Genomic DNA, 12,048 nt, shown 5'->3' on the forward strand with positions numbered 1-12,048 from the left:
TTCGGTAAACAGTCACAGTCAGGACAATACTTTAGTGCACCTTCTCAAGACAAAAAAGGCTAAAACCTTATTGCTCAGGCACCCTCCCACTAGGGAAGGTGCCTTAAATAATCCAGAGTTGACTGTTATTGGCTGGGGACCAATAAGGAAGCATGCTTTATCCCTTTAAGAGGTGGAGGGAGCATGTGCAGTAGGCGGAATGACCAGAAGAGGCCTACAGTCAGTCATAAATGCCAGCGGGACCATCAACAGATCCATGGTGTTTGGGAGGTGGGCATTTCACCAGCTGTTCTTGCTGAGAGAGAGAACCCTGATATCAGCTGGGAAGTTTCTGCTTGCCACAGATTTATTTTCTATGTAGCATTACATGGCTGTCCAGATGAATGGGCACCATAAACTACTAGCTGGATCAGGCTTGCCAGAGTGGGTGCCACTTCTAATAAAGCATACAGATGAGGGTTGTCTAGTTTATTCTAGTGTTTGCATTTACAATAATCATGACATGTCCATTCCTGATTCTAGATCGAGTTTTATTACACACAGATATGTACACAAGCATTTTTTCAGATCTATATCATATATGCCATATTCGGCAAGATAATCCTTTACATCACACAAGGGCACAAATTATAATTTCTTACAGCATGATGCAAGTGACATAAATTCTCCATGTCAAACTACATAAGGGTCCACATTTACACATCCAAACACAACACAGAAATTCTCAACAACAAAACCTCGAGCAGCACATGGAAGGTTGAGCAAAGAAGAAAAAAAAAAAACTAAAAGGAGTTGTCCAGGATTAGAAAATCTTCTTTCTTCCACGTCCATGGGTTGTGTCTGATATTGGTGCTCACCTCCACCGGCGTCAATGAGAATGCGCTGAGAACGTGCTGCAATACCCCACACAACCTGACCGGTGTGATGCTATATTTGGAAGAAAGCAGCCATGTTTTTCTAATCTATCACAACCTTAATTCTAATAAATTTAAGTATGAAATAAAATAATGGTGGCATTGAGAAATAACTCATCCGTTATGCCTTGTGAATAGGTTTTCAACTTTCAAGATTTATAAGATATTTTACAGATAAAAAAAAAGTTGCTAAAAAAAATTGTAAGAAAAGATCTGAAGAAAAAAAAATATTCAATTTTATTTTAAATTCTGCCCTCAAGGTTGACATATCCTTGACCTAGACTTGACGCTCTAAAATGATCATCCTAAAGGTTCCATGCACATTCGCCAACATAATGTTTGTGCAGAGCCCGTAATCTTGCGCATGCTCCCTGAATACACATGTCAGCGCCCGCACGGTGTCCTGGCATCGGCCTCACAAAACTCATTGCGCATGCTTCGCTCCACTTGTTCCCGCTCCTTCGCCCGACCGGCAAGTCGTGTCACACTGCTCTTCGTTTCCAGGTCGAGCGAAGCTGGCGCATGCGCAATAAGTTCTGTGAGGCCGATGCCAGGACACCGCGCGGGCGCTGACATGTGTATCCAGGGCGCTGCACAAACATTACGTCGGCGAAGAGGAGTGAATAAATTAACAGTGGGGCGGTGCTGCGCTCCGAAGTAATGGGCGCGGCTGGGCTCCAACGGCCGGAGGGACAGCCCCTTGGGCTCCTTATTGAGGTAATTAGCATATTACTAAAAGCGATTTTATTGACAAATTACAAGACACAGGGCAGTAATACTAGTACATTTTAATGTAAATCGTGGAGACTGATGTGGTGATGTTAATAGCTCAGTAAGTGAAATCCAGGTGACAGTGTCCCTTTAATGTATGTCTCTGGGTATAAATCACTATAACATGATGACTTTTAAAAGGCCACATCACAGAAAGTCATCCCGACTAGTTATAGGCATCACCTCCTAACAAAATAAAATGATGCATATGGCAAAAGTAATGTAGCCCACGGCAAGCAGAGATTGGATTTTTATCTTCTGGAAAGGCCTATGTTGGTGACAGCAGATATGACTTAAGCAGGTTACAGAAGCAGTTCGTATAAATGTCATACGGCTGAAAGTTTCATGATTTCTTCACATCAACGCTAATTGGTGATTAACCATGTCCTTGATCAGCAACTAAGCCTGAGTCTTTTCAATAGGGGATATTGGTTTTGAAACCTAAATGGAACATGACAAAGTCAATTCTAGAACGGAATGTCACAGGATTACTCCTCGCTCCTTGGACACCTAGTATATTTTATGATTAATCCTGGGCTGGAGAACATCAAGTATATTCCATTATTACTGTTGGACAAGTGAACATTGAATTAATGCTATGCCTATGATTACTCCGAGGCAGGAGGACATTGAGTTCATAATTACATCAGTACAGGAGGATATGGAGTATAGTTCTTGATGGTGATCCCACTGGACAACAGAATGTTGAGGAAATCTCAAGATTATTTCAGGACAGAAGAATATCAAATGAAGTTCATGATTACTCTGAGACAGAAGGGTATGGGGGCTTAGCTGTGTTCAGAAAGGGGTGTTAAAAAATCTTCATGATTACCCTAAGGCAGGAGGACATCAGAGTTCATGATTACTCCAAGACAAGATGACATCAAGTAGAGTTCATGATTATTCCTGTACAGGAAGACATGGAGTATGGTTCTTGGTTATGATCATACTGGACAGGAGGGAGCATGGAGTACATTTCAGGATAATAAATTACTCCCAAGAAAGAAGGACATCAAGTATACTTTATTGTTACTCCAGGATAGTTAGACAACAGAGAAACATAATTACTCCTGGGTAGGAGAATATAGAGAACATTAAGAAAATATCATGATCATAATGATTTCAAAGTAAGATATCAAGTTTATGTCATCATTACTCCAGGAGAGGTGGACATTAAGTTCATGATTAATCTAGGACAGAAGGGCATGGAGTATGGTTTTTGGTTGTGATCACACAGAACAAAAAGCTTTGAGTAAACTTGAAACTCACTGAAAAAAGTGGCCTAAACGGGTGAAAATGCTCCAAACCGGGGGAGCGATTCCTCCGCATGCGGTCAGCAGACAACGGCAATCTCCAGCAAAAAATGCGTACAATGGAGGATGCCGGGGCGGACCGCATGCACCACAAGAACATCTTACACAAAATGATACATTGTGCAGATGAAAAAATATACATTAAAAAATCACTGCAAAAGATGCACCAAAATGAAACGCAACTGACAATACTAACTAATTCCTCAGGCCGATGTTGAAAGCTGAGAACTTTGCCAATATCTTGCAGTCAGGAACATATCGGAGCCCCTCATGCACCACGTCACGGTGTCTCAGCTTTTAACATCGGCCTGAGGAATTAGCTAGTATTGTCAGTTGCGTATCATTTTGGTGCATCTTTTGCAGTGATTTTTGAGTAAACTTGGAATTAATCTAACATGGTCATTATTTACCTGGCATTGGCCAGTGCAGTAGGATCCTGTAAATATCATAATTATCATAAGATAAGAGGACATCAGATTTACTTCAAGATTACTCCAGGACAACTGGACATCATGTCCTTCTGTCAAACCGTAATCATGAACTCTTCCATGAAGTATAGTTCTTGAATATGAACAAGCTGAACAGGACAGCATAAAATAAACTTCAGGATCATAATCACTCCAAGACAGGAGTATGCTCCGTGGTTACTCCAGTACAGTGGACATACTACATAGATTATGATTACACCTGGACAAGAGAGTATGAGGTAAAGTTATTGGTTATGATCATATTAGACAGGAGAGCACTTGTAAACTTCAAGATCCTAATTTCTGCAAGACTGGAGGGCATAAAAAGATTCAAGGTTACACTTGGACAGCTGAACATCAAGGACAGTTTATGACTACTAATGGATGGGAAAACAGAGTATAATTCTCTTTTGTGATCACAGTGGACAGGAGGACATCAGGAATACATCGTAATTACTCCAGGGTGGTGGGACATCAAGTAGAGTTCATGACTACTCTTGGACAGAGGAACTTTCATGATCATAATTACTGCAAGACAAGAGGACACTGATAAACCTCATGGTACCTCCAGGTTAGTGAGGCAATATGAATGCACATAATTGCTCCTGGAGAGGGTAGTAAGTAGTAGCATAGAGCTCAGTTGTGAACACACTGGGCAGAAGAGCACTAAACTTCATAGTCATGACAGGTTGACAAGTATATTTCATGGTTACTCCAGGACGGCGGGACATCATGGATATGTCATGATTACTCTTGTGCAGATTACAGCAAGTTGTTTCAAAAGGTTGTTAGACAATTAAAAAAAAAACTTTTTCTTACCATCAACAGCATCTGATAGTGTAGCTCACGTCCATCGGGTGAGGTTTATGGGAAAAGTTAAAACCCTTTTCTCTAATCACAGACAAGTTCTTTAAGAAACACAATAACTGTGCCACAGGTATTTTGCCACAGGTACTAAAGGCAGGGATGGAAATTAAAGGGAAAAAAATGGAAAACCCCTTTAAGGGTAAGTGGATCATAAATGCACTTTATGATTATTACTGTCATGGTGGGGGTGCTCAGGTCTTTTATATTCTCACTGTAGATTCAGGCAAAAAATCAAACACCGAGGCATGATGGAAAACTACAGATTTTCTATATGCTTTTACTGTAGAGGCGATCTCTATATTGCCAATATAAAAGACAATAGGAAAGAAAATAATATATTCGGTTCTTATATTTCTACTTTGCTGCTGAAGGGCAGAGGTATACAGAAATATGAGTCAGTATCGCCCAGTAAGCTGTAATAACGTAATAACATTTTTTGTATAGTCACAAAGCTATTCAATAAAATGTATCTCTTTAGCTCCACCTGCTGTTTGTTATTTCCCTCATTTCTTGTCCACCTCACTGAGATGGTCACACGCTCTCAGTTTGAATCTTCAACTGTCACCAGCCATATATTCTGTTTGAAGCCGTAGCAGTTAAAGGGAAACAGCTTCAGCAGAAAGGAGATGTCCCATGAGAAAGGACACTCCCCTTGAGCCCCCAGCTTGAATTACATCTATCAAAGTAATTGGACCAATGAATGGGGAGATCTCTGGACCCATGTGAGATACAGGGCTGGTTCTAGCTTTGTTAGAAAGGTATTCTCATGTCCTATATGATGTCTGATTATTTTTTTTTTTTTACATCAATCATGGCATAACCCCTTTAATAAGGAGTATGCAGCGGTGAAGACGCATCTCATTTATGATATATATACACACAAACACACTTATTATACCTATTTCTATTATTTTACTTGAAATTATTAATATTTATAATTTATTATCATAAGAAATGAAATAATTTAAAGGGATTTTCCATGTACTATTCTGATGTAAAGTGAATACAACTGAGAGGATGGGAAGCTACAGTGTATATGATATGTCAATATTTTTTCACTTATCTGGTTTCTCTTGGTCCCCATACTACATTTCCATCATCTGCCGGAGCTCTGAGGTGTTCCCCACATGTCTAACATGGAAACGGAAGAAAAGTACACCACCAATGACAATGATCACATGACTGGTAACTGAAATTATCACCACGCTGTCTATGGACAGGCAACGGTAATTACTGGCAAAATGTATAAACTAGATTCTGTAACAGACAAAAAAAAAATTGAATACTCACTGCGGTAACTACATCTATATACCGGTATTATAATTAGTACTTTATAACCTTTGGGCTCTATGGATTTATTTCTCTTTACATTATTTTCTTACTGGATTGTTGGAGTCTTCGTTCAGGTTGCCTAACAACTGACTACCTGTCTGGGTGACCACCAGTTCGGTACGTGGACTGAAAGTTCTATTTGTCACAGGACAGACCTCCTCTCCCTGCGACATGTATGTTTTTTGGACTTGAGTAACAGTGAACACAAGGAGACTACTTCAGGATATAAATAGGTAAGAAGGAAGGTAAGTGGAGGAGCAAAAATAATGTAGTAATTGTGCCAGCAAGTTGTGTAGATAGTGGAGAAAAACTGTATCTTTTTCATATGTCCTACTAAGGCGCTTTAAGTTGGACCAAGAGAGTATCTATTTTCTCTCTGTCTGGAGGACCAAGAACGTCTCGTCTCACTGTTTAAAGGACCAAGAGTGTCCCCTTCCTCTCTCTCTTTTTGGTGGACCTGGAGTATCTCCTGCCTCTCTTTTTTTTTGGAGGACCAAAAGCATCTCCTCACTTTCTCTTTGGAGGATCAAGAGTGTTTCCTCTCTCTCTTTGGAGAACCAGGAGTTTCTCCTCACTCTCTTTGGAGGACAAAGAGCATTTACTCTCTCTCTCCCTCTGGAAGACCTAGAGCATCTTCACTCTTTCTTTGGAAGACCTAGAGCATCTCAACTCTCTCTTTGTAGGATCAACAGCATTTCCTTCCTTTCTCTCCTTGGAGGATCAGGAAAGTCAATTCATTACTTGATGCGTAATTTCTCCTGTTGTGGAGCTGCAGAGAAACTGAACACTTTTTGCTGGGTTCCACCAAAGATAACAGCTTGGAAGCCCAACAACGGGACCAACGTAGGATCAGCTTATAGTCTGGCGACCCATCTAATACAAAGGGTTGTCCAAAATAGACAACACCCTTAAGTTAAAAACCCTGGGTCAAGGTGACAATATGCCCAGGGACCACAATATTTTATCAAAATTTTGTGACGTAGAATACTCCACTGATCCATCACAGACCTACAATAAAGGTGGCCATTTTTTTTATTGAGTTGTCACCATCAAACAGTACAAAATTGTTATGTCTTTGGGGGCCATAGGTGAGGTAGGGGTCCACATTAGAGACATATATTTCTGACCATGATATCTAACGAGAGAAGAATATCTGCAGTAATTTACAATCCTCCACTTTGTCTCACAGATACACAAAGTGCCAGTGCAAGCAGCTCGAAGGACCGTGCCGGGAGCACCAAGTAGTTATCCACCTTCGGCATGCCGAGTTTGTTTTAAACTGCATATGAGGTGTCTGCTGCTAATCTGAATCACAGAGTCACTGAACACAAACTGTGTTATGTTTACTGCTGAGGATAGGGGGTGGAGCATGACAGTAGACCAAAAAGTGATTCCTTGAGTCATGCCCTACCCACTCAGCTCCTTAAAATATGGCTCTTTATCCCATCATGTTCTAGATTCTCAGAAAATGATCCACACAATACAAGGATGATACAAAATAAAAGAACTGAGTTTCCCAGTGAATTTAAATGGTGGACAGAACCAAAGTTTTGGACCCTGGCACCAAAATAAAAGGGCATATTACCTTCCTGATAAGGTTTTTTTAAAGGGGTTCTCCAGGATAAGAAAAAAAAACTGTGCCACAACTATCTAAGGGTTGTGTCTTGTATTTCCACTTCAATAAAGTGAATGGGAGTGAGATGCAGTACTACACACAACCTGTGTGTCATGGTGGCAGTACATGTCCACCTCCACTCCTCCTGATGGGAAACGCTGCTGCCTTGCTCACCAGCTCCATGGCTCTGGTACCATTGGCGTCCCTCTCTCCCTGTATGTTAGGCTCAGCCAAAAGCTGTTCCTTGACGTAGACTGTGGCAATGCATCTTACTGCCTGAAGGGCGCAAGCACTCTCTCCAGCTCTTAAAGGGACAGCGAGCTGGCCACCCTGGGATATTTAAGACACCCTACCATGTGAGAAGGCACCTGAGCAACAGGTTCTAGTACTCTAGTGTCCTGAAAAGCTGTTAGCTTGTTTGCCTGTTCCATTTGTACCTACTTCTGCATTTGACCATTTGCTCCCTGACCTTACCTCTGCCTAATCTCTATACTGTACCCTGAGCTGCCCGTCCTGACCTCGGACTGTTTGTTGGATTACACATACTCTGCTTGCCCTGACCTCGGCCTGTCACTGACTACAGTTTTGCCCAATCCCTTGGTGTTCTGCACCAGTGTCTATGGACCCCCCTAGGTCAGTTGTCAACAGAGACTACACCATCGTTAACGGCCTGGTAGTTCCCCTGCAGCGGAGTCCAGATCCTTGTACAGTCATTAAAGGGTGAAGACCCAGGGGGCTACTTAGATGATTTCTTTAGTTGTTTGACTTTATGATCCACCATGACTTTGGCATGTGTAATACTTGTGATGAACATCTATCCAGTCCATAACACAGTCATACTTTAATTGGGCTCGCACGCGCTTAAATTACATCATAACTCTAAATACAAAGCTCACATTTCACATGGCAAATAAAATACATAGAGAAAATAGAAAACCCAAGACATACGACACAAGCCAAAGCTCTGACGGAGGGAAAGAAAATGACTACTTAGAGGAAATGACTAATCCTCAATATCACGCTACTACTGTAAATGTAAACAATCTGGTCAGACAGAACTGCTTGAACCGACAAGCAGCGTTATATGGAATGTGACAATCGGACACACGTTTGTAAATGTCATGTTTAGTGGAGGACCACCGCCAAACACCATCTTACAATTTACATCTAGATATTATCTACATAGGATATCGAGTGACGCTAAACTTAACTTGCATGTGTTATACTCCAGTCACATCCAAAGCAGCATCTCTGGCTTATAAAGGGGTCCACCGACCTTCAATGGCTCTTGGCCACGCGCTTGTTCAGCTATTCTTCCTGCTCCCTATAAACATGCACGCTCAGTTTGGCCAAGTGTGCATGTCTTCTCAATGCAGAGAGGGGAGCAAACAGCTGTCAGATAGATCAGCTTATCTCTGCTGAAAACAAAGAATTGGGCATGTTCAGTTCCAATATGGCTGATCCTACCTCTCCGATGGTGGTTAGGTCCCCTCCATACAAATAAGATTGGTGGCTGGTGCTCCTGAAATCAGCAGCTTCATCAGACTTATGTGCAGGCGCACCTTTAGTGCTGAGCTTACATATGCTGCTGCTTCAGTGTCTCTCTCATGTAGAGAACTCCTGCCAGAATCCACTGCGGTGCAATACAGATGATCAGCTCAGTCACTAGGGGCCGACTGATTCGAATAGCGACAGGCAGAACTCTGAATGCAGCTCTGGTTGTGTCAGGAGTGGAAGACATGATGTCACGTAAGGTTACAAAGTTACTCTCCACTATATACAGACTATATCTAGAATAATCAGTGTTATAGATGGACTTAAACAGTGAAGCCTCTTCTACTATCAGGGGTCACAGAGAGGAATTAGAGGTTTCCAGCATGGATTCCCGCTCTGTGGCATTTACTGGGGAATCATGCAGCACCAACACAGCAAAAGTCTACCCCATGAATGATATGACGACAACAATTACTGCAGTAATCATGCTATAGATGAGGGGTGTGCAGAAAGTGGGTAAAGGTGTTCAGTTCCTAGACCATGAATCGATGCTCTTTGCCGTCGTGGGCCATAAGGATGACGTTGCGGTTGGAAGTCCAGATGAGTCTTGCCAGTTTCAGGGCGTTGAGTGAGCCGGGGGAGGCTGGCTGAACGGGAGGCACCTGGTAGGTTTTAATGCAGCGCAGCTGAGGTGCAGAGTTCAGCATCCCGATGCTTCCCAGCAAGGACGTGTTCATCTACCAAAGAGAAGTTACAAAAGCATTGTAAGAATGACTAGTTGTTGTGTTGGGGTGGGGGAGATGAGGTGCAAGTGGCACTTTTGGCTACAGGGAAAATTAAGTTCAGCATGTTATAGAGCATGTGGCAAAAGACTCAGTATAACAGCATTTTATTCATTTATATCCCTGCTCATTCTGGGGTTAGGAGTCCAGTGGGCAGTCCTATCCGTGAGTGACAGCTATATCTGTATCGAGAGACCGCCCACTGGACTCCTAATCAGAGAAGAGCGGGTAATAAAATATATGTTACAATTTAGGCTACTTTCACACTGCCGTTTTGGTTTCAGTTTGTGAGATCCGTTCAGGGCTCTCACACGCGGTCCAAAACGGATCAGAATGCCCTAATGCATTCTGAATGGAAAAGAATCCGCTCAGAATGCGTCAGTTTGCCTCCTTTCAGTCTCCATTCCGCTGTGGAGGTGGACGCCAAGACGCTGCCTGCAGCGGTTTGCTGTCCGCCTGACGAAGCGGAGCCAAACAGATCCGTCCTGGCACACACTGTTTTCTCTGACACAATCTGGCACAACAGAAAACGGATCCGCCCCCCATTGACTTTTAATAGTGTTCAAGACGGATCCGTCATGGCTATAGAAGACATAATACAACCGGATCCGTTCATGATGGATGCATGCGGTTGTATTATTGCAACGGAAGTGTTTTTGCAGATCCATGACGGATCCGCAAAAAACGCTAGTGTGATAGTAGCCTTATTCTGAATCTTATCCCTGAAACCTATATATCAATCTGCTCTATACCATGCTGCCCCAACTAGGAGTACATGGACAAGATGACAGGTTCCCTTTAAGAGAGAGGGTTTGCTTGACGTTTCACTAAATCTGGGGCTCACTTTAAAAAATAACATAGGAAAAGATATCAAATCTTGACATCGCTCTTAAAGCTGATCAGAACTCATCCGACCGATCATCAGAGGTTGAAGGAACTGGGCAGACGTGTCATATATGCAACCTGTCCATTAGGTAAGAGGGCACACTGCCACCGCAACAGCAGCTTCCAACTTCCAACATAGGTGAGAAGATTATGGTGGGGTTACCACCATCGGGACCCCCTCCAATATCTCTCTTCCCTGTTTGAATGGAGCTTTAGCTGAGCATGCACATTGCTAATATCCCTTCAAAGTCTATGGGGGGGCCTGCTGAAGATAAGCGAGCACTGTACCCAACTATATTCGGAAGTCCCATAGAGTCTGAATATGAGAGGGAAAGGGTGATAAGTGTCAATCTTAGTACAACCCCTTTAAGGAGGGGGGTGTTCTATGATAAGCCATTGCAGAGCAGGGGGCCCATATATTGCATTCTTACAAGGTGGCCCTCTCTTGTCTGCGTCCACACCTGTAAAGGAAAATGGGTGGTCATCATGGAGTTTTGCATCCACTAGACCTAAAGAACATATGGCTCCACCGCCGTCGTATGTCTCATAATATAACCGTCTTATGGAAGAGTTAATAGAGCGGGTCCCACGTTCATGACTATCGGAGAACCCAGACCATCAATGTTAAATGTATAATATGCAATACTTTATTTTTCCTGTGGTGGCGCTGTAGAGAAACTGAAAACCTGCTGCTGGGTTCCTCTACTAAGGACTGCTGATTGCTGGCGGTCTCGGCAGTGGGATACCGTTATCAGCTTATTATTGGAAGACCCTGGTAACAAACAGAGATTTTCTAAAAGGGATAGGACATTTAAAGGAACACTCCTGGGAAAGCGTAGACGCTACATTAGGCCTCTGTATGACTTGTCATAATTGTTCCTCGACTCCCTGATCCATCCACAACACAGTGAATCAGCCTCGTCAGGAGCGTTCCTTTAAAGCGCCAATTTAAATCTGATGTAGCAGAGCTGGATGTGTCATTCAATTCGCTTGTGTTTAGTGCCGATTTTCACAGGTGAGATAAAGCCGTTGTGATCTCAGCCTGATTTGCGCAAAGCACCGGACATCTATACTTCAAAGTCACGCTGACGCCACACAATCGGTCTCCATCATGTTAGCGGTGTAACATCCATATAAAAGATATACACAGGTTTCTGTGGTTAACCCTGCGGTGTCCTCCATGTAGCAAGTATGACTAATGGTTGAATGTGCGGACGCTGAAGAGAGCTTATGTCCCAAATTCAGTCCGGGGAAGGATATAAGTCATTTTCTATGTTTTTTTTGCTCCTGCTCGGTGGCACGGTGCTGTCAGCGGGTGTAAATCACAGCATCGCTAGCAGTGAGCGCACAAGCACCACTGACATTTTCACAATTTAAATCATCTTGAGTAATGGCCCTTTTAAGATGACTAATGTCGCTGATTTTCCCCACATTAGTAATAGCTCTGAAACGGAGGAAGCAGCGGCTGTGCGAGCGGGCAGACTGTGTGTGAACGCCTCCAATGCCGCCGGGGGCTGGCGGGGTCTGCGGCGCCACTAGTCTAAAGCTAAATGAGAGATGCTGAATGGGCTGCAGCGTCTGGGCTTTACGGACAACAAAAGTGTGGCC

General features: G+C 43.0%; 1 protein-coding gene across 1 annotated transcript in view; it reads right to left on the reverse strand.

Moving 5' to 3' along the window:
- Positions 1 to 8,107: 8,107 nt before the first annotated feature.
- WDR7 (WD repeat domain 7) overlaps positions 8,108 to 12,048 on the reverse strand; it is a 248,640-nt gene continuing 244,699 nt past the window's right edge. The window contains exon 14 of the mRNA XM_044283454.1: positions 8,108 to 9,510. Within this exon, the coding sequence (XP_044139389.1) occupies positions 9,307 to 9,510 (204 nt within the window). The 3' untranslated portion in view covers positions 8,108 to 9,306. The remainder of the gene's footprint in view (positions 9,511 to 12,048) is intronic.

This window comes from Bufo gargarizans, chromosome 1 (assembly GCF_014858855.1).
Source record: "Bufo gargarizans isolate SCDJY-AF-19 chromosome 1, ASM1485885v1, whole genome shotgun sequence".
NCBI classification, from domain to species: Eukaryota; Metazoa; Chordata; class Amphibia; order Anura; family Bufonidae; genus Bufo; species Bufo gargarizans.